A 24,441-nucleotide genomic window follows, 5' to 3' on the forward strand; every position below is an offset into this window, starting at 1 on the left:
TTAAGTAAATGAAATTTAAACTGAAAAATTCAAATGCGCGTCTTTGCAATAGTAACTATTTATAACTGTAAACAAAAGCAAAAACAAAAGAATAACACTTGTACTTTTTCATTAGCTGATACATTATGGAAGATACAGACACAAACAACTTCAATTTCATTCTAAAAGGGTTAGGGTTATGGTATTTTAAATGACTATTAAATGAACCTTTAACTTTGTAAATCCATCTTGTCATGAGAGCTGCATGGATGTAAACAGAGACTTGGAGTGGACGTCCCTTTATTCTACATAATAAGAAATCTATTTTATACACTGCAGTATACAGCAGATACTTCTGTATCTTTTGCCAGATGGCAGCAGGGTGAACAGACTGTGGCTTGGGTGGGTGTATGGTATATTGTAGGAAGAATGTTATATTTTCATGAGTAATCATTATCATTATTAAACACTGTGTTCATAACTGTGTTTATTTTTTAGGCTATCTTACTGTGAGCATTTATTCCTCAAGAATCATGCAGTCAGAAGGTGTGTTTGGGTGTGACTTGAGGTGGGTACCCTCAGAGATAATCCTCAAGATAATGCTGAGGAGTGCACCAAAGTATGTTCTTGTTCGATGAAAACTTATAAAATGTATCCTGTATTTTTGAGACTTTGTTAAACTGACCAACGGTGTGAGATTACGCCACCTGGAAAGAATCTTGTTTTGTCAATATAAAAGTAGAAAAGGAAAATCACCCAGAATTGGGATGCAAAGCTAGGATGTAGACTTAAGATGCATAATACCTTTTGTTCTCTGTTATCCTACTTATCTGAGAGCTCCTGATAAAGTCTTGATACATGCTGACTTAACTGCAAAAATTGAACTGAAATGCATGAATCAATGAAAATGAAACTGCCTGAATCAGAAAAAATAACATTAGCAGTTTAATGACAATAATAATTAAAAATGTGGTAATTTTACAAAACACAGCTCCACATAAATCATAGTCCCAACAATAACATCCAAATGCATATCATCATATCAAGTCCATTGTTTTCCACAGTATGTTGCTGAGCATCTCTTCAGGCCTTGGATCCTGCAACAACAAAACGAGGCAAACATTAATTTCAAAATAAGGTGAATTTTATAATTCTGATTATTTCTGTCGTCACTGTGCTGTAAGATTTTACAAGCTGCTCTTACGCTTCTGTTATGAAAGTCTCATGGGATATTCTGTCTTCATTTACACCTTCAGGACATTCATTAATGTCTTTAATGCCCAGTGTGGTCAGAGCTGTGGGGAAAAATGCTTTGTGAGTATTTGTTTTAGTTCCACAGTGTCATTATTCAGAAAAAAAATTAAATTACGAGTGAATGAATGAATGAATTACTATATACGTATGGCATTTTACAATAATTATTGGCTCTAATGCAGAAACATTGAATTATTACAAATAACTAGACAAAGATATTGCTTATTATGTGTTCTAGTCATCTTCGAATTATATTGCTAATATAAACAACAATTGTGTATTTAATCATATTGAGAGTGCCTCTCCTCTCAAGATAGCCCCATGTCCTGTGCTTACCATGCTTGTATTGGGCAAAAGTGATGTATTGTTGATTAGTAGGGTCCAGTATCCCGAAAACTGCATTCAGGTTGGTGTTGTTGAACAGATTTGGCCCTATCACATCACTCTGACGAGAAATCTTCAGCTGTTCCAGCTGCTCAACGAGAAACTCTCTGGGATTCTCTGAATCAAAGAATAAATCACAATAAATCACTGTGTAAATCATTCAAATGTGTGTGTGTCTGGTGTTTCAATTATGAAACAATCAGGAGAAAGTTGGTATAATATCATCAGAATAAGACCTAATAAGAATAATAACTAACAAAGACAAAACTAATGTTCTATCTAAATACACTTTATAGTCACTATCAACACATAGGTCCATATGTCCAGGGGAAGAACTTTGGCTTGTGTGTAAGTAGCCTCAAACTGTGACACACATCACTATTTTTTCAAATGGCAGTAAGCCTATTGCTAAATGTCTAGCTACACCTGTGATGTTGGGATAGCTCGCCTATGTTTTGTTTACCATCTAGCATGAGGAGAGTCAGAAGGACAGTACTCCTAATCCAGCACATAGTCAGCTAAATAAACTCTGATTTTTGACTGAGAAGATAACCAAAAACTTGTTGTGGTTTGTGTTTTATAATCAGAGCTAAATGGTTTGCTAGCTGCTACCAACACCTAGCGTTTTTCAGCACATAATGCTACGGTGCTGTATCTATAAAAGACAGGAAATAAGATCTAACCAGGTCTGTGAAAGAAGAGCATGCTGGTCAGGTTGTCCATGAGCTCCATAATTCTGTGTTGTTTGAGATAATCTGCGGCGTTTCTCTCTCTCTGCGTCGCCATCTTTAACGCTTCACTTTGTTTGAACTCGTTGCTATGATACACCAACATCTAACGCGCGCGCACACACGAACGTGTTTGTTGTCGTGTACACTTGTGAGGTCCCTCACTGTTGATCAAGTTAAAACTACTTTTACCTGACAATTTGATGAGTCGTTTTTTGAATTGAATGTCAAAAATACAGAACAATGTCCATCACAAGTTCAATACAGCAGTGTAAAACCCAAAGATATTTAATTTACAATAATACAACACAGGGAACAGCATAAAATCTTCTCATTTTAGAGACTGGAAACACTTTGGTATTCTTGCTTGATAAGTGATTTGAACTAGATCAATCAATAAGCCAATCAAAATTGCTGAGGATTCATTTTGAAAGCTTGTAAGTGTTTCCATATGCAGCGCTCACATTTACTAGTGACAAAGGCTTACTTTGATATTTTTATTTAAAATTTATTGTGTCTGATAGCAGTTACTGCGTATTCATGAAGCATTTTCTTACTCTCTTACACAGGTCAAAAAATGCAAACACATTGAAAAACAGTAAGAGATGTTTATCCTGTATTAGCAGACAGATGCAAATAGTTGTATAACCAAATGAGCTTGATAGAGATATGATCCTCATCTCGAGCAGCCAGACTCCAACAGTGCAGCACTTTATTCCACTTTACCTTCTTCCATTAGAAGAAAACATCAAACAAAGAAAATGTCCATTTGAAGATGTCCCAGAAATGATTTTACTCCCCGGCATGTGGTAGCTTCTAGCTTTTTGTCCATCACTCACAGAGGATGTGTCGATCAGTCCACCTTTTGTTGTGCTTTAAGTTGCTCCAAAGCAACAGCAGCAGCTTCTTCTCTGACTTTGTAGCCCCGCAGTTCTGTCTGGAGCTCCCCAGGCTTCGGTGGGATCTCTGGTATACTCTGAAAAGTAAAACAACAGCAAACACTGTTAAACACATAGGGAAAGACTGAGCCTGTTTGATTGGGTGGTCTTGTGTTTTTTTCTCCATTCCCATGCGTAACTGGTAAACTGTTGAGTTTTTTGGAGCCGATTCTGACCAAGCAGTGCTAGATGTATCAGAATCAGAATCAGAATCAGAATGTATATAAGAAAATGCCCATCATTGATGACATTGGAAAATACTAAAGAAATAAAGTATAGTATGAGTTGATATATAATTGAAGAATACTTAGGCTATATAACAACTATACAATGTAATCACAATAGTACTACACTGTGATAGCCAGTTGTTTGTACAGCATTGGTAGCAGAGTTTTTTTACATTTTCAAAACCTTTCAAAAACCTGATAACAATCATCATCACAATTTCATGGCATTCCAACACTTTGCAACCTTGTTTAATGATTTCATCCACAGAAAACCCTCACCAGATCAGGTAGGTAGTACTGGTGGACGGCCTGTGCTCCTGCAAACATAGCCAGTACACTGGCAGCAAACATCCTCAGGTACCGAGGCCAGGACACACCAGCTGGCATCTTGACAGACTTCCTAAACCTGGAAAAAAAGATAGGGAGAGAAAACAAATCAAAACTATGTGACAAAAGCTAGCATCTAATCTTTGTCTGCTCTTCTTTTCATTTTGAGGCCAAGTCAATAATTTCTTTCTGGATAAAAAGTGTTATTGTCTGTTAAATTGTATGCCTCATAATCTGGGCCACATCATTTAACTGGACAGTATCATAATCACACTGCATACTGAGATCCTATATATACAGCTACTATGAGTATGCATCAGCATTAGTGTGCATTTCACATATCACACATATACTGTAACATTATATGATTGCTGTCCAGCTGCACAGTAAACCCAGTTACATGTTAGCTACTGTCAATGTTTGCTAGCCCTGATGTAACAGTTAGCGAGGCTAGAAGTTTAAAAAACAGAAAATGCTGACAGAGCAATAGCCATAAATGCTAGTAAGACTTACCTTGTTTAATACGCCGCAAATTAATTAAATGGCCGCAATGTGAAGCTAATTTTCACCATTTTAAACCCAACTGTCTGTCATTGGGACACAGGCAGGTCATGCTGTTTAGCTAACACGAAGACAATTTCAAAGAGAAAGAGGTCTCACCCTGACCCTATTTACTGATACCAAGAATATTCCGTCTCCCGTCGCCTGTTTGAGCGCCTGTGGGCTCCACTTATGTGAACTGATTGGTTGACGTGGATTGGATTAGTTTATTCCAGATTTAGATTTCAGATTTCAGTCTACTTGGTGACCGAAGATCCAGTTTAAATTAGGGTTTTCTTTGAACGGCTAAACTCGCAAGCCATACGCATCGTGTTGTACTATGTATTTCAACGTTTACATTGTTGTACCAATTTGAAACAGGTACATCGGTAAAGTTCTGGGGGGAAAGCGCACTGGATAATCCGGACGTTTAAAAATGGACTTTGTGTGTATTTTGGGGGGTCCTGTTTTTACTACTGAGTGACGCGTTCTTTCGAAAAACACACCATCTTTGCTGTTACGTTCTTCTGCAGCGACAATTCGTGTTGGCGCTTCCTCACAGACGAGACACGTCGCCCTCTAGTGGCAGCTTGTGCGAACTCATGCAATTCGTGGACCATAAACTTCAATCCTGTGTGTATTTTATAATGTTAAAAATGAATAAATTACCTGTGCGGTTTTACTCATTAACTATCCCTCACTGGTTGTAAAAGTATAGTTTTGTATTTCAGTCTGACCCGTGCAGTACACCTCCTAACCAAAAGGTGGCGTTAAGCCTTCAGTCAACCGGAGCTAAACGGGATGTTGAGCGTTTAAATGGTCTTTGTTTTGGGAGCATTCCCAGCCCCCCGTCTATTTAATTGAAAACTAAAGAACAAAATGTATGACAGGTACGTTAGCTTTCTCATTTACCTTTTTTTTCGTTAATGTAGAGGTCACTGGTGGTTTTAAGATAGCTGTTGGACCGCGTAATGTTGTTAGCTTACTGTTAGCTAAAGCTTCCAGCTTCCTGTAGCAGCGTCCGTCCGTCTTCTTTGTGCCGAACAATGTCCCTCTGTGCTATAACTTAATCCTCACACAGCTCATGTCTCCAGTGTGTATTAATGCATCTGTCAGAAGAATGAATGTTAATTTATTTAGATAAGTCAACAGTTAAGATGGAAGAAAACCAGTATACATCACTGACGGTTCCTACGGATTATTTTCAGCAGTGGTGAGTTGGTGCTGGAGGTGGCTGCAGGTCCTGGAAAACTTCTCATGTTATTTCCCTCTCTACGTCTTCATTTTCATGCATGAGATGGAGAAAGATAAATAGCATTTGACACACGATATCATGCATATGTATGTACTTTATATTTAGGCTTTTAGCAAGTGATAGTAATTATTAAGGATAATAACCTGTCAAAATGTAAAAACTATGCTCTCAATAACAATGCAGGACTAATAACTTACACAAACAGGGTTATAGTCCAGGTATGAAACAATAGATGCAGTAAATGTCAGTTTAATGTATTCTGTAGCTAGTTTGACAAGTCTAAGAGAAAATGTATTAAAATTTTGACATGTTACTACATTATCCAGTGGTTATTACACCATCACTTGCTACAGGCTTTATAAATACACCTGGGTCTTACTCTCTTTCTGGATGCTGCCTGAAAAGGAACTCTTCACTTCTTTGACCTGTAGTTGACTTCATATTAACCACAGTCACAATTTTCTTGCAAGCCCTACCAATTGTTTGTACATCTTCATTCCATTCTGGTCAGCCTTATCTAAACGCACGTCAAAGTTGGTGTTAAAAGACAAGGTTATGTGCTCAAAACTAATCAGATAGGCACAATAAAAGCAAGGGACCATAGGTTGGCATACACACTGATGCAATGAATTAAATGCAGAGAATACAAACAGGTGTATATCAACGCATGTATTATATGTTTGTAAGTATCGTGTCTTGTAAGTTTGCCTCACCCTCCTGTTCACGCACCCCATTGAACACCAGACATAATTTGTCTTCTCTTGCCGTCTCCGGATCTTCTTTTTTCTTCTTCTGATAACCTTCCTCTCCCATTTCTCTTTAACCTTCGTCTTCTTCCTCTTCTCTTCTATTCTAGGTACCAGTCCAGCCAGCAGCACCCCGAGGCGCAGTATGGGATGCCCTATCACAACATGGGCCATTACACAGAAGGTCCCAGAGATGAGCCTGTCATGGCTGAGCTGTCTGTGCACCGGGAGCAGCCTCTTTACCAAGAACCTTTTAATCAGAACTACCCCCAAGCCCCAAACCACTACCAGGACCCGGCTTACCAGCAGCCAGCCTACCAGCAGAACTACAGAGAGCAGCAGCATCCTGCACACCTGCACCACCCCCAGCATCAACATACAGTACAGCAGCAGGAGACGAGTGTTCAACACCAACCTCAGCCTGCTGGTCCACCTCAAGGTACGGAGGAGATTATTGATCAGCGTAATTCTGACCCACATCCCAAACATTTTATTTTGTCACATCTGATAGATTAAAATATCTTCTACTTTTAGTAGTAGTCCATCTGCCAGCTTAAGCTACATTTTGCTGGCAAATAGTGGTTGTCATTGATTCTCTGGAATGATTTGGGGACTCAGTCTTGCAGTTAAAGGACAAAGGTCAAAATTCTCTCAGTGGCTTGTGCTGTTTCTTAACCAACCCCTGTCTACATCATTGTCCACTGTATTTTCTCCCTTGAATGTGACTTTTCTTGTGAATTCAGGTGTCTTTGTCTTTTTAACAATCACTGTCATACCTCAAAACATTCCTTCTCTTTATTGTAGTTGTGACGCCAGTGAAGAAAAAGAGAGGTCGGCCTCCAAAACAGCAGGCGGAGGAGGGCAAGACGCAGGAGGAGGACGATGAGGTTGAGGCCGCCAAAAAAGCCAAGAGGGCTCTCAACCGCTTCAATGGAATGTCAGTGGCTGAGGTTATGGCCAAAACCCTGCCAGACGTTATTACCTACAATCTTGACATTTTGATAGTGAGTTATTAACTGGAAGAATTCATATATCTGTTTATTTGAATTAGTAGTGAAGTGGTGTTTTTTGTGGCTATTGTACAAAAAAAATCCGACACAGTGTATTCAGACACAAAAAGCTGTCATTTTTAGGTCTGTTGCCATGGTAACACATTCATTTTTCTCCTCAGATTGGAATTAACCCAGGACTATTGTCAGCCTTCAAAGGACACCATTACCCAAACCCAGGAAACCATTTCTGTAGGTTGAAATTAAATTTTCTTACTGATTAAGATTCAGTGCATCTGCAGTAACTAGAATATTCTGTAACCCATTAAAAAAACATCAGGGTCCAGTGTTGTGAGATGTATTTCTTATGTCTCAATAGGCACTTGCATAGTTAAACTTTAAACTCTTCTTTTCTATCCAGGGAAATGTCTGTTTCTTTCTGGTCTAACTGACGAGCAGCTCAACTACATGCATGACCAGAACCTGCCAGAGAATTACAGCATCGGCTTCACCAACATGGTAGAGAGGACCACACCTGGCAGCAAAGATCTTTCCAGGTGAATTATAAAAACACATTGATCTATCCTTTTTATACAGAATGATTCAGAGCTAGTGCTACAGTAGACTGAGACTGAAGATACTAAGATGACAGTGAGTAACTTTCACCTTAAAACAAACACTGACGATATTTTTCCGGTTTTATGTTTTTGTCCCAGTAAGGAGATTCGTGAAGGAGGTCGACAGTTACTTGAAAAGCTGCAGAAATACAAACCATTAATAGCAGCTTTTAATGGAAAAGGTAAAATGATTGAAACACTACTTTTCTGTACCTTAAGTGTTTAAGATGGCATATTCATAAAGCCACTGGGAAACAGTGTATTGACATTTGTTTATTTTGGCAGGTATTTATGAAATCTTCTGCAAAGAAACCTTTGGTGTGAAGGCAAAGAATCTTGAGTTTGGTCTGCAGCCCTACAAAATCCCAGAAACTGAGACGGTATGTTGAAACAGTACCTGGATCATTCTTAAAATAAACCCAACAATACAAACATTCCTCATAGCATATTTCCTTTCACCTAGGTCTGCTACTTGATGCCCTCATCAAGCCCTCGCTGTGCCCAGTTCCCCCGTGCACAGGATAAGGTACATTTCTACATCAAGCTGAAGGAACTGAGAGACGAGATGAAAGGCCTGGCACCAGGCCAGGAGGTTGAAGAGACAAAGTATTCATTCGATCTGCAGCTAGCTAAAGGTAAACGGAAAAATTATCGGGCAGGGTACATCTTTGTCATTTTTACAGATATATTAATGTCTTACATGAAGATCTAACTCCCTCATGTTGCATTTGCTCTGCAGAGGATGCAAAGAGGATTGCAATCAAAGAAGAGCAGGTGGATCCAGAGTATGAAAGCTGTAGCGGCCTGCATGACAACGCAAGGCAAAGCAGCAACACAACCCAACTAAAGAAGGAGGAGAGGTGAAAAAAACAGGGCTGTCTGCGGTAGCACACAGGTAGTGTAGTTACCATGTAGTTCTAATTAAATGTAGCTGGAACTGGATCGAATCATTGTATTCATAAAAGAATAAACACTCATGAGTTTAAGCTGCATATAATGTAACTGTAAATAATGACTCCAAACCACTGTGACTGATTACCTATCAAGAGCAATTTAGAAGTCTGAGTTGATTTTCATACAATACTGACATGAAGTGAAACAATGACCTAAACCACCCTTGAAGTAAGAATGGATTTGTCAATCTTTGAGATTATGTCATTGTGTGAAAAAGCTGTTGCCATTAATGTTCAAGGAAACCTGTGGAGTTATTGACCTCTAGTATCACTGTGAAGCCGTTTATGAGTTTGTCTTCCATGCACATGCACAAGGACAAAACATGCATGTGCACGTTGTTGGCCTTATACACATTCCTGCCAATGGTTTAACACTATTACACCAATCTACAGTTGGCAGTAGCATGCCAAGATCTGCAGCAATGCAGTGGTAAAGGCAGGAAAGAAGAAGACTGATGCTAGTAAACATGGATGTTAAATATAAAGTAAAGTTCTGTAAGCAGCACATATCATCTTTTATTGTGCTATCTTGCAGAAATGGACATTGTTGGCCAGTCAGCGAACAACATGACATGGAGTCACTGCAGCCGGAGATGTTCACTCAACAGATACCAGATATCAGCTGTACTAGTAGCATGATGCATCAATGAGGTTACGAAACCTTCTGATGACACCACAAGACAAAAGGAGTCACACAGTCTCCTGAGGCATCGCAGTGTGACACACAAGGGAGAAAGTGCCCTCAACGGTTACATTTTCTAACTCAAACAGACTGTGCATGTTTTGTTGTCATTTTTTATCACTATTTATTGCATTTTGTATGGTACGTGTGTTCAGTGACTTATTTTTTGTATTTTAAAAGAATGACTTTTTATGATTTATCAGCTGCATAAATAGGTAATTGTACTGGGATTTCTGATGTAATTAATTCTAATTACAGAGTTATTAAATCTCTTCTAAAGCTGACATTTATTGTCTCATTGTTTATGTCATTCATGTGAAGCTGTAATATATAACCTACAATGTAAGGAAACACAAGCACGCCATCAGAACACACCTACTTGAGTGGAAAGCTCTATGACAAAGGAAGCAACATTCAGATATTTTGATGATTCACTTGCTTATTGTTCTTCCCAGTAGCCCTGTAGTCAATACATTGATGCATAATTTAAATTAAGTGTATAGGTTCAGACAAACACTAATATTTGAACGACTACAAATAAAAAAACAGACGTAAAAATCACAAAGACCGTTATAATGATTTTAGAAATAATTCCACTTTACACATTTCTGGCTAGAATACACACAAGGCAAATACTTTGTTGAATACATATGTATTATTTGGATGCAATTGTACATGGTGTCAATCTGCTTTTCACTGGACTGTGAAAATTATTTAGGTCTTTAAAAACAAAAGTAAATCAATTTCAAAAATGGGTATCTTGCAGCACGGTAATATGCCTTCATATTCTCTGCTGTGAAGAAATCAAAAGCACACCAATGATGTTTTATCAGGTTGCACTGACTTCTTTTGCACAACCTCCAGTTTGTACCATGCTTGTAATTGACGAGGAAGAAATAATTACATGTCAATAAAATTGCCTCACTGAAACCTTTAAAATTCGGAACAAAGGCCTTCAGTAGAGAGGTGGTTTTATTATTTTCATTTGAATTAATTCTGCTTTAAAAGCATAGTGGGAATGATGGCAGTCGCGACTTCACTTGCCAAATTAAAATAAACAATACTCAAAATACTTAAAAACTGGATCAAACTGCAAACATGTCCATTTAAAAACCACAGACTATCAGCCAATAGGAAGAAAGCTCAGGGAGTTTAAAAGTCGAGCAGCTCATACCAATGCTAAAACGGATGCGCACCATTTTGTTCGTTTTCAATTTTATCGTGCAGTATTCGTAAACACCATGCTCAGACGCTTTTATTAAAATTATGAGATTTAATACTCAATAGTCTAAAATATGCTCCTTAGAGTCATTTTTCTTGTTTCCACTCAAAGATCTTTTTCTTCTCACACCCCTACGTCTTAGACTTGAGATCTTCCGGTGTCAAAGTTGACCGGCAGTGCTGTCATTTCTTTGTTGCCTGTGTTGCACCTAATATGTTGTGAATAGAAGACCGGGGTAGATGGAAAATAAACAGTTATCTGTACAGAAGAAACTATTTTAAACCTTACCCACACCAGGTTCGTATAAGTTTTTCAATACTGGTAAATTGTGTACAATTTATTTGCGAGGAATCTCAGTGGACGCGAAACCATTCATCCATGCTACATTAGCCGAACAGCTAGCTGTTGGCTAACATTAGCTGCGGTTGTGGCACTGCTGCTGAATTGCTGTTAACGTCGCCATTCAGGCTTTTACATGGAAAACGTAAACTCTGTTATTGAAATTAGATAGCTATAACCGCGTCCCTTTTGCCCACCGACTTTGTATGTTAAACCTGTTTTAAAATGGCACACTGAGAGTTGTTTTTCATTGGGGTTTAACGTTAGCTTGTGAGGTAGCATAGCCATGGAAGAAGGGGGAAGCATTGTAGCAGGTGGGGATGTGTAGCCGCATGATTTGGGGTTTGGGATATCTGCTGTTGAACTCGTATAAAAGTGTTTTAATGTGTAATCACCATTTAAGTTATCCTTTGTTATTGTTTATGTTATGGTTTATCTTTTGTTGTTAACTCTACAGTTTGTTTACAATGCCCTGGCACATGCATTCAGTTTCACACACTGCCAGACTCTTTTATATACTTAACTTCATGTACATTATCAAGCTATGTATCCTCAACATCCCTACTGATTTATTTAATAAAGTCAAAACCACCCAAAAGATGGACGAAAAGCAGAATGGATCATACCCTGTTGTCTCCCCGGAGTACCTTCATCAGTGGTGAGTCTTCTCCTCACCCCAATGTGGCCATGTGGGAGTCTGATCATACCAGCAAACCTCTGAATGGCAAAGTGTGATGAAAATGAAATGAAAGCATGTGTGCCCACCTGCCCTTTATTGGCTTTTGTTTTAACATTGTCTTCATAATATGTTATGAAGACAATAATTGGTTTTGTGCACCACGATTGATAATTTTCACTGATCATTTTTTATATTACTGTGGTTTGATACAAAAAGAACAAAGTAAACATCATATTGGGGAAATGTCTGTGATCTTTTCCTTTTAATATGATGTGGTGCTTCGTTACAGTCTTTGTTGATTCACTAACCATCATTGACTGGGAACTGGGTTTTCTAAGTGCTGTGAAAATAAGTAGGAAAATATACAGATCAGTCTGCTGCTGGCATAGACATACTCAGATTCCACATTTTCAGAAGTGATATACAATTATATAATAAATAAAATGTTGAGTTATACAAGATGTGTTTCTAGTATTTAGTTCACACTCATCGACATCATGCTCCACTAACACCTCTCTAAAAACACTTTCAACTCAACAGATTTAGGCGCTGAAGTAGAATATAATATTGGCTGCAGTGAATTATAACATGCATAATGTTTTCATTAGTGTATAATCACCTGAAACTCCGAATCGTTTTGTTTTTGTTACCTTAGAGCCTTTTATATCTACAGACGGGCAGGTCCTCTTCTACCGAGTTCACCATGTTGCTCTGTCATGTTTGTTTATAAAGTAGGTCAGAATGGACAAAACAAACCCTGGCTATCGAGAGGGCTTTTTACTTTCTTAATAGCAATCGTAGTGGAGGGTGAAATGAGGGGTGTTCAGTTGGTTTCAATCAGCCATCAATTGCTAGATGCCACTAAATCCTACATACTGGACCTTTAAGTTCTCATAAAGGATCGTTTTGTGAGGATTAACTGACTTTGATTAACAATTGTAAGAGAAAATGCCTCAGTTGTGTTTATTTATCATCACTGGGTAACATATCAAATGCAGAAAATAACCAAACCAAACGGCACATAGGCTACACAACGCACTGGTCTAACTCAGCTTTAACCCGGCAGCACATCCCACGACCCTTTTGCTTGTTGTATTAATTTTCTCCCCCTTTCTTTTAAAATTATTCTTCCACCACAGGGTTCAGTCTGCACAGCAGTTTCAAGCTCTCCAGGCTCAATATTCAGGCTTCAACCCAGACCATCAGTTTCACTACCCACAGGGGGAGGCAGGAGAGACAGCCATGGCACACATGGCTAATCCAGAGCCCATGATGGATCAGCAGCAACCTGCCAACCTGGCAAAACGTACTAAGATGCCTTTTAAATAAAATATCCTCAAAGATATGTTATATTTACCAGATCAGCTGGTTTTGGGTCATGTCCCACATTTTCTAATTTGTCATAAAATGTGTGCCAACATTAGCTCTGCACAATAATACTTAAATGATAAGGGCTTTCTTTGTAATACTGCATTGCATTACCATGCTTGCGAGGAAGCATTTTGGAAGTTGGTAACAGTGTTGTCAAATATATTTGGCTTTTTGAAATTACTTTGTGTACTATTGTGGTTTGCATTGAAGTTTTATATACTTCGAGACACGACAAAAGTTAAATGTAGTGATATGAAGTAAGAAATCTACAGTATGCAGCCTGACAACAGTTCAACAAAGTGCAAGGTTCAGACATTTCTTCCTTTTGATGTCACCTCTGAACTTTTCTTGTAGCCCCAGCCAAAAAGAGAGGCAGAGCAGCTCAGCCCAAGGAACCCAAGGAACCAAAACCTCCAAAAGTCCCCAAGGCACCAAAGGCACCGAAGGCACCGAAGCCACCGAAGCCACCTAAAGACCCAAATGCACCTAAAGCTAAACCAGGTCCAAAGCCCAAGAAGGCCGCTGAGGCTCAAGCAGACGGCAAGCAAGAGAAGATTGATGAGAGCTTCAAGAAGGTGAAAAGGAAAATTGACCGCTTCAAGGGGATGTCAGAGGAGGAAGTCATGAAGAAAACTTTACCAGACCTGCTGGATTACAACCTGGACTATGTCATTGTAAGGATCATCTGTTTTTACAGTGGAACCAAGCACTGTGCTATTTGGAATGAATTTGATTTTGTAAGCTTCAAAAACATGTGCTGTTTTGCTTTCAGATTGGTATCAATCCAGGATTGATGGCAGCTTACATTGGACGGTGGTTTCCAGGTCCTGGAAATCATTTTTGTAAGTTTTGTGACAAGAATCATTTTTAGTTAATGGTAGAAAATGGTTCCTGTGCTGGTCTGCAAAAATGATCAGAGGATGGAAAATAGTTTTGATTGTCCAAAGGTCTTAAGAAGTACATAAAGAGCGTGATCCTGTAGTAGGTTTATAAGGAGTTTAAAGGAATAGTTCACTCGAGAACGAAATTCAGTAATTATCGACTCACCCTCATGCTGATGAGAAGTCCGGTGTAGTTTTTTATTCCTCAAAGTGCAGCTGGAGACCCGCGGGGATACTGTCCCGCAGCAAAAACCTATATAACGGGCGTAAATGGTGTCCGAGACGAAAAGGTCCATAAAACTACACAAAAACTTTGTAATATTCCTCCATACTGCTTGTCTGCTGCAATCCAAGTGTCCTGAAGTGGCGACATCCATAGTTTACTTGAAACAACGTCATTTAGTACATTTTTATAGCCTAAACAGTCACTATACAGTCACGATCATGGAATATTACAAAGTTTTTGTGTAGTTTTATGGACTTTTTCGTCTCGGGCACCATTGACGCCCGTTATATGGATTTTTGCTGCAGGACAGTACCCCCCTGGTCTCCAGCTGCACTTTGAGGAATAAAAAACTACACCGGATTGCTCATCAGCATGAGGGTGATTCGATAATTTCTGAATTTCGTTCTAGAGTAAACTATTCCTTAAAGATTCAGACCTTCAGATGAAAAGAAAAGAGAAATTAAGATTAAGCAGAATGCTGTGACACCATAAAAATACATCCTTTTTGTTAGCCAAGGAGATTAATGATGGCTAATGTTTTTAATTCAGGGAAGTGCCTGTTTCTGTCTGGATTTACTGAGGAGCAGCTAAACCACATGCATGACACCACCTTACCTACAAAGTACAAAATGGGCTTTACCAACATGGTGGCCAGGGCGACACCAGGGAGCAAAGACCTGTCAAGGTAGGTTTATATACTGATGGATTTTGATCTGATTGCTAACCATCATGTTTGATGTTACTAGAGCCAGAAAAATCTATATTTAGGGCAAAGGGGTCAATCTGAGTTGTGCTGACGTTAGATGAGCAAACAGGAATCATAATGGTTGAGATTAGAAGTTTGTCATAAGTCTGTATTTTAAACGTTTTCTTTTGTTTTCATCTCAACAGTAAAGAGTTGCGCGAAGGAGGCAAAATTCTCGTCGAGAAGTTGAAGAAATTCAGACCTCTTATTGCTGTTTTCAATGGAAAATGTAAGCACTGCTACATAGCAATGGTTACAGTAACATATCTGCGAGAATTCAACTAATATTTCTGTTTTTCCCCCCCAAGGTATTTATGAAATGTTCTGCAGAGAAATGTTTGGTAAAAAACCAAAGAAACTTGACTTTGGTTTGCAGCCACACAAGATCCCCGAGTGTGACGTGGTGAGTACCCAACTGCTTTAAGCTCCATAAAAGATCCTCAAATATTCATGAAAGTTAGCCTCATTTTCCAAATTGGCTTCTCAAAAAGGATTGATTTTCTACATTTTTGGCTGACCCCAGACACTAAAATTAATAGATCAGACCACTACTTGATTCTAGTCATAATCCACTGAAGAAGTGATAGTAGTGCATTCTCAAAAATTGCAGGATATCTAAAATATTTATTGTATTTAAGGAATGAAAGCTAAATGAGATGAGATGTTACCTTTGAAGAATTGACCTGACAGTCATTTCCCCATTTCACAGGCTCTGTATCTGATGCCTTCATCGAGCGCTCGTTGTGCTCAGTTCCCTCGTGCTCAGGACAAAGTGCACTTCTACATCAAACTGAGGGAGCTCAGAGATCAGCTGAAGGGCATCCGAAAACAGACTGAGATTGAGGAGATTGACTACTCATTCAACCTGCAACTGGCCAAGGGTAAGCACAGTCATGGATGAATGGACGGGTTTAGCTGGCATCAAAGTTATTCAACCTGTATTTAACCACTGAGTGGCATGGCAAACTTTTATCTAAAACTGAAACTATAAAGCAGCACTGTGACATATAAAATAATGAATAAAGCAATGATCATCATTTACACTTGGAGTGCAGTATGATAGTGTACAAAGAATTAGACACTGAGGGTAGTAGCGTCATTGGATTGATACTCTGTGCATCCTGATATTAAAAACCTGCCCTATTAGTTTGATCTCTGATTCTAGGTCAGACCATATTTGGTAAATCTTCCCTTTTCTATCTATTTATTTATTTATTTTTTACATCAACAGAGGATGCCAAGAGGATGGCGATTAAGGAGGAGCAGTACGATCCTGGTTATGAAGATGCCTACGGTGGAGCATATGCAGAGAAAGGACCTGAAGGAGAGCAGGCCCCGAGCCAGACCAACGGTCACTGTACATTCTCATCTGTAGAAAACAGAGGTAACACACACACAGTTGAAACAGTTTGCTTCTGCATACTGTATTCCATTTTTCATCTAATCAGAGTGCAGCATGAGTTTTTTTCAGACACATATTTTGACCATCGTTGAGCTAAATATTTCTGAAAGTTTCTGAATTCTTGGTCAGCTGTTCCTGGAGTAGCTACATTTTTAAAGCAACGTATATGTGAAACCAGGTTTCTAATCAGTGCACAGGATAGAAATAGCACCTTAACGGACAGGACTCCCAGTCAAGACACTCGGGTTCATACCGAGCTTTGAACATATTGTTATACTGTTGATTTATTTTTACACTAAGCTCACATAATATTTTTTCAGTTTTCTTTTGTGGCTCAGTTAGGTTTAGACAACAAAAATACTTTTGTTTAGGGAAAGATGGTTGGGTAAAATACACCCTTTCTCAATGTTAACCACATTTCAGAAAGAATAACTCATAGCTCATAAGATAACTCCCATGTGCGCATGTTTCTGCTCTTTTTCTCAAGTCTTAAAGCAATGACATCACAACAGCATTACTGGTCACTTGCAATGATGGTCCTGGAACCACATAAATTATGATGTTCGAGAAACAACATCAACACAGTAATGTCGGATCCTGCATATAGGGGATACACATTGACCAATATCCTGTGTTACCTGATTTATCTGAGTAACATGCTGTCTCGTGTGAATGTAAATTACATGACAAGGAACAGACAACTAGAAAGTAAAATGTGTGAGCAACATGGACACTTTTCATGTTGCCAATGATTTGTCCTCCTGAAGTGATTGAGTATCTTGAAAATAATTCTCATATCAGTTGTGTCAGATTATCCTCAGCAGAGAGCTTCAGTCTGTGTGTTGTCTGTCTCCAGAAGAAACACAGGAGGCAGCAACGTCACAAATAGCAGAAGGCCAGCTCCCAGACGGACAGTGGATGACCCAATCCTTTGCAGATCAGATCCCAGACATCAGCGGTGGTCCAAAAGAAGGCAGCGTATGAGGAAAAGACTTATTTTGTCTGGTTTTGAATCGTTTTCCTTTTTATTAGGGTCCAAGTGGGATATACACACATTGGTGGACTTTTTAGAGATTTTGCAGAACATTTTTTCTGCACTTTTATTTCTTTTGTGGTCTTGTAAACATGTATGATCATCTTCATGGCAGTCTTTTTAAATATGTGAAATCAGGGACTTGACAATGATGCTTGACTGTCCTTGGAGAAGGTCATGTATTTAAATGTTTGTTTTGCCTTTGTACTGTACTGTACCATACTGCACTGTGATGCAGTAACTGTAAACGGTCACATCTACTGTTTTGACAGTAGATACTTTCTAGATGATTATTTTATAAGCTTGATCCTCAGTGAATTGAGGATTTAGTTAGCATTAATGTTCTACATTCATGGTGCTATGAACTGATTACGATCCAATGTGATCACTCAACCAGACTCACGGATGTCAGAGATTCCACCTTAGGAATATCTGACAAGCCTCTCAATGTAATGTTACAGGTTTTATTTTAATCTTTGCTATTATCACTTTTTTGCTTTAGGAATTTTAGAATTATGTTTTGTATGTTTATGAAAATGTTATTCACAAGGAATTTTATGAAACAATTGTCCATTAAAATGTCCTGATGATGCTTTTTCTACATTATTGGATTACGTTCTTGCTAATTGTAAGTGTCATACAGCACAGAATCACCATTGATTCAAAGATGTATGTACCATAAGTGGCTTTGAAAATATACTACTCAAAATTAGTTAGGGATATTCTCATCTGTGACTTTTATTTTGTATTTTGTAAATATTTTTGATCCCCAAAAATAATGCAACATATTTCATTTGACCATATATCCATGCACATACATATATAAACACATAATCCAATATCCCTAACTAATTTTGAAATTCACAGGACTGATTTTCAACCCTTCAGTTATGTTACTTGCTTTACTTTAGAGTCATGGTGACAGAGTGCCAGAGCCTTGGCCCTGTAAAAGTCCTAAAATTGAGCTGCTTTAAAAATATACCTCACACTCCAACATAGGTGCTTGTTACTGCAAGCAATGTACCACAAACTCAGAGGTAGTTGACAAGTCACATATTTGTAAGATAAAGTAGAAAACATTCAAATCTTCATATGAATTCAGTTGAATTTTTGCAAGGTTTTGTATGATATACTACTAAAGGTACTACTTTTATCATCATATGGAAATGTTTCTGTAACTACAAAATTGTGAACTTGTAATACTACATCAGTGCCACACCATTAAAACCCAGATTAAACCCAGATAAAACTGGGACATTTAGCAGATAATTGTGGCTACTCTTACTCTACTCTTAACCAAACGAAGTCTCTGGAGTGATTGTACGCATGCGTTCAAAATGTCGGGCATTCACCAGCACTTTTTGCTTATTTCCTTAAGGTCAGGGTACTTTTTTTTTTTTTTTAAGGTATAATTGAGAAAATCCACTTTATTGCACAACACAATTGATATATATTACATACCATTTATAAAATATTATTTTTTTCTGTCTGGTTTATGTTTGATGAAGAGTTGATTTACTTCGGTGGTTTAAAGCAACCTTGCCACATGTAGGTGTTTTGTTGGTGTGGAAGTTGGATGGACCTCCAGATGTAGGGGTGAGGAGGTGCAGATTACAGTTGTTGTTGCAGTGAAGAGTTTTGTTGGAATTTGGGGTGGTTGTTGAGGTCAAAGTTTTAATGTTTTTGTGTCCTCCTGTCTGGGTTCTGATGTCTGAGTAAGAGGATCTGCTGCTGCAGCTCTGCTCTGGAGATGCACTGGATAACACAAAGATGAGAGCACAAAGATTTAAATTAGCATAATTAAAAATAGTGTATTTAATTGTGTATATAAAGAATAACAAATAATTACCAAAACAATAACTGAGATTAGAATTAATTAAGTACATTTCTGGATAAAATCTCATGCCCTGTTCTTCAAATATGGATGCTTTAAGTTGGGGACAACCTTTGCCACAAACCCGAAGCACGAGTATTTGACGACCTTGGTATGAGACTCAGCAATCAACTACCTTTATCCAGAATATTTAATTGTGTTGCTTTAAGGGTTAAAAAAAATCTAATTATGAGTTTTCAAGTGCTCAAACCTCTTGAGATCCTCACGTCTGCTGCTCAATGTCTGCCTGCAGAAAACTGCGGTCAGCGTCAACTGTTTGAAAATCACTGAACAGCCTGACAATATCATGCTGTCAAAAGAAAAATTATATAAGTTTTTTAAAAAAATTAAAAAGTAGTTGGAGTGACTGTTGTGTTTTTTAGTGCATTCCCTTCCCCTCTGGTCTGATGGTCGAATTATTTACCTTTTGATGAGTAAGACGGTCAGCTCAATGGGCATCATCAGTAGGATCAGCAGATTCATAACCACTTTCAATGGAAGAAACTTGCTGCCATCATGAGTGTCCCTGCATGCCTCACACAGCACTAACATAAACACACAACATGTAGGACATAACACCAACTGTAATATCTGTTATTTATTTTACATGTGGTAGATTTAGTTTTTGGGCTGAAACCACATTCAGTTCACAGGAAGTCAATTTAGTTCTATATTTTACAAATTAATGTTTTTCTTAGGACATAAACAAATCAAGACAATTAAATAATTATAAATTAGAAAAAAAAGGAATCATCTCAAAATTACTTTTTATTCTGTAAGTTTGAGCTAAGTTGATTTGTGAGAGTTTCTTTTTCTGGGTCTCATCTACCACACTTTTATGTTTCATTTGAGCCTCGAATATACCCCCTAAAATATACATTTCCACTGATGATCCTCCACTGAGGAGCTTCATAGGTGCATGATGTGGTTTAGTGCTTTAGTCAAAGATTAATTCTTCTCTTTCCTATTCCCTCTTTGTGTATCCTGCCTCCTGGCTTTTGAACAAATGCTTGTCCAGAAACAAGCTTCCAATAAATCCAGGACTTACATTTAAGCGTACCGTTCACTGAAGCATAAAAAAAAGAGGTTTAGTTTGCTGCTCTGCTTAACCTTTTTGAAGCTATAGTAACTTAACTCTTTATTTGACTTGCAAACCTGTGACCTGCTGATTACGAGCCAGTCCTACCTTCCCTCCTTACCTTTCTTGAAGCTAAGTGGGAGGTTTTCTATGACTTTCAGGTCCAGCCAACAATGATCCTCCTGATGAGAGTTTTGTCCATTCAACAGTGTCTTCTTTGACTCCACCAGCTCACAACAAGGTTTGATTGTGTCCGTTTCCATTTCCAAACTGGGGGGAATATGCTGCTTTCCAAGCAGATCTATCACAGACAGTTGACCATTAACTATGTTTTGGTTGTTACTTCATGGTGTGAACCAGAAAAAGGTGGAAGAGCTCACCTCTATCTCTCAGGAAATGAAGAGCATCCATGTAGCCGTTGTGGCAGATCTCAGCCAGCTTCTGTTACGCACAAAAGATGAAAAAAAATGTTTTGCAGCAACTCAAGATTAATTTGTCTCTTAAACTGAATATTGCTATGAAAGCTCTCTGTTAAATTTTTTTTTTTTTTTTTAACTTTTAAAGTAAAACGAACCTGCACAGGTACCCACCTCAAGTCTTGGTGGGAGGAAGGACGTACAGACCCGATGCACATTTCCAGTGTTGACCTGGATGCTAACGTTGCCGTAGTGCACCTCAAAGAAGTTGAATGTTCCCTCTCTGGGGCAGATGTCGCTCTCACCTGAGAACGGGGCCATAGTGATGGTGTTTCTCTGCTCGAACAGGGGCATGTTGTTGCTCAGGGCTCCATCCATATAGCGCTGAGAGGAAGAACAGATGTATTGAATGTTGATGACATTCTCATCGTATTATTCTAAAAGTGTTGCTGGAATATTGTCCTATTCAATGTTTTTCTCTTTTCCATGCACCAAGAAAAACGTGCCTTACAATTTTAAGTTGACTGTATTTGAGAAAACAAGTTGAGGTAATTTTGTAATGATGCAAAACAAATAGGGTCATATAGACTTGATAATAATAATCATTCTTTACTGTAAAATCTTTACTTTATGTAACTTCACAATTCAGTTTCTTTAGATCGCTCTAGTTGACTCAACACAAATTTAGTTTACATAACTTGGTTACATATATTTTCTTCGAACTACAAAAAAGAAGGGTCTCCGGACAGTTTTAACTCTCAAAATGCTGGGAAGTGTATTCATATCCTGATTGTTTATTTAATGAGTTGACTGATTCAAATGTACAGTACATTCATCCAACTCATCATGTCATGTCAAAAGACTTCAAGTTTGAAGAACTTGTGTTGTGTATAGTTCTGAAAATAAAAACTTGAAATAAATGTATAGTATATATTTATGTTAAATTAAAAGGAGGGAAATAGTAGATTCCATTATGACTTTCTACAGTGTGGTCTTTGTTAGTTAAAGCCCTTATTTAAACCTTAAAGCCCTTATTTAAACATACATACACAACTTAGTAAATGTACAGGATATCTACTTACCACTCCACGGTATGAAGGTTGGGTGAAACCACAGTAAACAGGGAAAAAGCAGCTGCAGATGAGAACCTGCAGAGGCAAACAATGCAGGACAAGACATCAGGTATCAGACCCTCAGCTCCTCATTTTGATGAACTGCTACCAGTACATGCAGGTGCTATGAAATCAGACCAGGCTACAAAGTATTTCAGTCCCTCTATCTACTTCTTTCTACCTGAATGAGCTCCTCTCTGCTGTCAAACTCTGACACCAGAACATTCTTCCCATCAGTCAGTCTGGTGAGGGAAACGCAGAGCCTTCCAGAGGCCCGAAGGTGGGCATCTGCCGGGAGCTTCTCCAGCAGGGCGTCCTGCACTGTCCGCAGCAGACTGAAGTTCGGGTGGAAAATTCCCAGAGTGTGCTTTCTGGCCTCTTTTGCCACCGTCAAAACATCAACACATATCTGTTCTGAGGAGGAAAATGTGACAAAATCAGTCATGAATTACAGCTGCACTTGGGGGATTGGTTTAATAAAATTATCTTTTGATATTGTTTTTATGCTTCCATTTGTTTTTTTTTATGTATTGAAGATGCAAAAGTTGTACCCTGACTCAATTGTAGACTCACTGAGCTCCTTCTGTGTGAGCTGCGAAATGTCTTCTGGGTAAAAGTAGGCAAGTCTTTGATGTATTGTTTCAAATGGTAGTTTTCCTATCTCACCGTTCTTTGCTTGTTGTTTCTTAATTACTTGGAAACACTGTTATCATTTATCTTTAGGATTTACATTTGTTACATGATCAATATTGTAAATATGCTCTTATTTATTTTAATTGTGATGTTATTTATTTAAATTGTTGTTGTTTTGTGGTGTGTTTATGAGTAAGTAAATGAGATAAGAGTAGAGAGGCAGTGACTGACAGGTTTGTTTCCTCATTCGGCCTCCCTTGGTTTTAAACTCCATGTGACCTCTGGAATATGCTCTCATTTACTGTGTGTGTTTGTGTGTGTGTGTGTCAATGAACCCACCAAGTACATTGTTTACTTCAACTATCAATAACAGCACTTGCACTGAGCTAACCTGACCTTTCTGACTGGCCGCTTTTTTCACTTATTACAGGAAGACAATGGAAATTTCCATCAGGTGTCACTTATTTAATATAATCATAACTAGATCCATACTGTCACACTGTCAGTGAAGGGCTCAGAAATAACTGAGACCCACTGAGAAATAACTTATATTAGTCATTTACTTGCAAAGTCATGGTCAGGGTTTATCTTAGACACATGCAAGAAAGGAAAATACCAGATTTCCTAACATAAAACATCTATTTGGTAAGTAAGGATCAGGTCTTCTTTATTTTTATATAGTAGAGAGAGGAAAATACCAGATTTTATCATGTAATCGTGTAGTGTAAGGGGTTATACAACTGTAACCTACATGCATTGGTTGATCATCATGAGACAGATGACAAATCTCAGCAAGAGTATGTTTTTAGCCAAAAAGGTCCTCATGTAAGTGCCCATCCAATCTCATGATGATTTGAGCCGGAAAAAAAATCTGCAATGTACAATACAACTCACCGATGGGAATCCCGACTGTCAGAGCTGCAGCCACGAGACAACCGGATGAAGCTCCACAGATTTTAGAGGCTCCATGAACGAGCTGTGGGACCTCCTGAAGGATACAGCTCAGTGCTCCCAGATAATAAATACTCCTGAACCCACAGCCTGCAAAAGAGATGTTCCACTCCTCGTCCCAGTTAAACATCTTCTCTAAGATCTCAAACTCAAAACCACATATCTAATAGTGTATTCCTTTAAATCACCTATCAAAGTTCACCTGGTGCATTTGGATTCCCTTCAGTATTTTATCAACATGTAAACCACAGTCTTATCTCCGCTATACTCTCTCAGGTTCAATGGGCACCTTCTCTGTGGTGTTGCACAACCTACTTGGCTCAAACGTCACATGTTAGGAAATAGAAACATGAGTGCCTTCACAAACTGCATTGGGCCAGCTGCATGACATGTGACATGGTTTTCATAACCAGCACTATACTGTGTACACAAGTAGGGGGGACCAAAGGGGGCAAAACAAACTCAGAGTGATTTTTCAACTTGTACTTAACTTGTTTTTGTATTTTTGGACATGTGATAACAGATAAAGGGGAAAAAGGGCATCATTCATGACAGAATATTGGTACAAGTCAATAAATGTATCATTATGAGATATAGAAACGTATTATAACCTTATTATAACCTATTTTCCTAATTAGGAGTTCTGGTTTTTCATCTTTTTGAAAAACTGAAATCTACTGACAAATTCTCCTGATTCTGCTTTTCTGTCCACACTGTACTCAATGTTAATATTTCAGCATCTCAACATTTTAACTATTTTGCTTGCATCAGGTTAGCATTTAGTAAAAACTTAGCTGGCTCAACCATCATCGCTCCCAAAGCTTCAGATGAGCTGAAGTAGGCTATTTAAAGAAGTACTTC

At 38.4% G+C, this 24,441-nt stretch overlaps 5 protein-coding genes across 14 annotated transcripts; 2 read left to right on the forward strand and 3 right to left on the reverse strand.

The window, feature by feature from the left end:
* Positions 1 to 960: 960 nt before the first annotated feature.
* On the reverse strand, positions 961 to 2,454 carry efcab10 (EF-hand calcium binding domain 10). Its single transcript, XM_073472924.1, has 4 exons — positions 2,301 to 2,454; positions 1,570 to 1,734; positions 1,184 to 1,274; positions 961 to 1,076 (listed from the first exon to the last, which is right to left on the reverse strand). The coding sequence occupies exons 1-4, from the start codon at positions 2,449 to 2,451 to the stop codon at positions 1,022 to 1,024; spliced, it is 462 nt and encodes a 153-aa protein (XP_073329025.1). The 5' UTR covers positions 2,452 to 2,454; the 3' UTR covers positions 961 to 1,021.
* Positions 2,455 to 2,828: 374 nt separating this feature from the next.
* Positions 2,829 to 4,477, reverse strand: uqcc6 (ubiquinol-cytochrome c reductase complex assembly factor 6). The gene is made up of 3 exons (XM_073472306.1): positions 4,351 to 4,477; positions 3,790 to 3,916; positions 2,829 to 3,321 (listed from the first exon to the last, which is right to left on the reverse strand). Exons 2-3 carry the CDS (start codon positions 3,895 to 3,897, stop codon positions 3,199 to 3,201), a joined length of 231 nt encoding a protein of 76 aa, XP_073328407.1. The 5' UTR covers positions 3,898 to 3,916; positions 4,351 to 4,477; the 3' UTR covers positions 2,829 to 3,198.
* A 715-nt stretch (positions 4,478 to 5,192) lies between these two features.
* On the forward strand, positions 5,193 to 9,903 carry tdg.2 (thymine DNA glycosylase, tandem duplicate 2). 7 transcript variants are annotated; one of them, XM_073472057.1, is made up of 11 exons: positions 5,193 to 5,267; positions 5,518 to 5,590; positions 6,489 to 6,817; positions 7,183 to 7,382; positions 7,550 to 7,619; positions 7,789 to 7,924; positions 8,084 to 8,166; positions 8,270 to 8,364; positions 8,448 to 8,619; positions 8,724 to 8,844; positions 9,473 to 9,903. In XM_073472057.1, the coding sequence occupies exons 1-11, from the start codon at positions 5,261 to 5,263 to the stop codon at positions 9,585 to 9,587; spliced, it is 1,401 nt and encodes a 466-aa protein (XP_073328158.1). In that variant the 5' UTR covers positions 5,193 to 5,260; the 3' UTR covers positions 9,588 to 9,903. The 7 variants fall into 7 exon arrangements, with proteins under 7 accessions (XP_073328158.1, XP_073328159.1, XP_073328161.1 ...); XM_073472058.1 differs by having other exon boundaries at positions 5,530 to 5,590; XM_073472059.1 differs by having other exon boundaries at positions 5,210 to 5,267; positions 5,523 to 5,590.
* A 1,126-nt stretch (positions 9,904 to 11,029) lies between these two features.
* tdg.1 (thymine DNA glycosylase, tandem duplicate 1) lies at positions 11,030 to 18,128 on the forward strand. 3 transcript variants are annotated; one of them, XM_073471650.1, is made up of 11 exons: positions 11,030 to 11,138; positions 11,763 to 11,838; positions 12,999 to 13,165; positions 13,585 to 13,904; positions 14,003 to 14,072; positions 14,887 to 15,022; positions 15,229 to 15,311; positions 15,391 to 15,485; positions 15,792 to 15,963; positions 16,314 to 16,466; positions 17,341 to 18,128. In XM_073471650.1, exons 2-11 carry the CDS (start codon positions 11,780 to 11,782, stop codon positions 17,466 to 17,468), a joined length of 1,383 nt encoding a protein of 460 aa, XP_073327751.1. In that variant the 5' UTR covers positions 11,030 to 11,138; positions 11,763 to 11,779; the 3' UTR covers positions 17,469 to 18,128. The 3 variants fall into 3 exon arrangements, with proteins under 3 accessions (XP_073327751.1, XP_073327752.1, XP_073327750.1); XM_073471651.1 differs by lacking the exon at positions 11,763 to 11,838 and having other exon boundaries at positions 11,060 to 11,138; XM_073471649.1 differs by having other exon boundaries at positions 11,076 to 11,838.
* Positions 18,129 to 18,924: 796 nt separating this feature from the next.
* Positions 18,925 to 23,882, reverse strand: LOC141000798 (patatin-like phospholipase domain-containing protein 2). Of its 2 annotated transcripts, XM_073471653.1 has the most exons (9): positions 23,524 to 23,882; positions 22,178 to 22,410; positions 21,967 to 22,032; positions 21,059 to 21,268; positions 20,849 to 20,909; positions 20,590 to 20,769; positions 19,815 to 19,935; positions 19,602 to 19,700; positions 18,925 to 19,272 (listed from the first exon to the last, which is right to left on the reverse strand). In XM_073471653.1, the coding sequence occupies exons 1-9, from the start codon at positions 23,708 to 23,710 to the stop codon at positions 19,011 to 19,013; spliced, it is 1,419 nt and encodes a 472-aa protein (XP_073327754.1). In that variant the 5' UTR covers positions 23,711 to 23,882; the 3' UTR covers positions 18,925 to 19,010. The 2 variants fall into 2 exon arrangements, with proteins under 2 accessions (XP_073327754.1, XP_073327755.1); XM_073471654.1 differs by lacking the exon at positions 19,602 to 19,700.
* Positions 23,883 to 24,441: the final 559 nt, after the last annotated feature.

The sequence above is a fragment of the Pagrus major genome, chromosome 8 (genome assembly GCF_040436345.1).
Source record: "Pagrus major chromosome 8, Pma_NU_1.0".
In the NCBI taxonomy this organism is placed as follows: domain Eukaryota; kingdom Metazoa; phylum Chordata; class Actinopteri; order Spariformes; family Sparidae; genus Pagrus; species Pagrus major.

Bases quoted from the DNA above. Each gene is read 5' to 3' on its own strand.
- efcab10 (XM_073472924.1), bottom strand. From the start codon at position 2,451: ATGTTGGTGTATCATAGCAACGAGTTCAAACAAAGTGAAGCGTTAAAG. The intron at 1,275-1,569 runs GTAAGCACAGGA...TTTTCCCCACAG, and splicing joins TTTTGCCCAATACAAGCATG to CTCTGACCACACTGGGCATT. The intron at 1,077-1,183 runs GTAAGAGCAGCT...TTGTTGTTGCAG, and splicing joins GAGACTTTCATAACAGAAGC to GATCCAAGGCCTGAAGAGAT.
- LOC141000798 (XM_073471653.1), bottom strand. From the start codon at position 23,710: ATGTTTAACTGGGACGAGGAGTGGAACATCTCTTTTGCAGGCTGTGGG. The intron at 20,910-21,058 runs GTGGGTACCTGT...TGTGCGTAACAG, and splicing joins TCCTCCCACCAAGACTTGAG to AAGCTGGCTGAGATCTGCCA. The intron at 20,770-20,848 runs GTGAGCTCTTCC...TGTCTGTGATAG, and splicing joins TCATTTCCTGAGAGATAGAG to ATCTGCTTGGAAAGCAGCAT.
- tdg.1 (XM_073471649.1), top strand. From the start codon at position 11,648: ATGCCCTGGCACATGCATTCAGTTTCACACACTGCCAGACTCTTTTAT. The intron at 11,839-12,998 runs GTGAGTCTTCTC...CTTCCACCACAG, and splicing joins CCGGAGTACCTTCATCAGTG to GGTTCAGTCTGCACAGCAGT. The intron at 15,964-16,313 runs GTAAGCACAGTC...TTACATCAACAG, and splicing joins CAACCTGCAACTGGCCAAGG to AGGATGCCAAGAGGATGGCG.
- tdg.2 (XM_073472056.1), top strand. From the start codon at position 5,502: ATGTTAATTTATTTAGATAAGTCAACAGTTAAGATGGAAGAAAACCAG. The intron at 6,818-7,182 runs GTACGGAGGAGA...TCTTTATTGTAG, and splicing joins GCCTGCTGGTCCACCTCAAG to TTGTGACGCCAGTGAAGAAA. The intron at 8,365-8,447 runs GTATGTTGAAAC...CCTTTCACCTAG, and splicing joins AAATCCCAGAAACTGAGACG to GTCTGCTACTTGATGCCCTC.
- uqcc6 (XM_073472306.1), bottom strand. From the start codon at position 3,897: ATGCCAGCTGGTGTGTCCTGGCCTCGGTACCTGAGGATGTTTGCTGCC. The intron at 3,322-3,789 runs GTGAGGGTTTTC...TTTACTTTTCAG, and splicing joins AGTACTACCTACCTGATCTG to AGTATACCAGAGATCCCACC.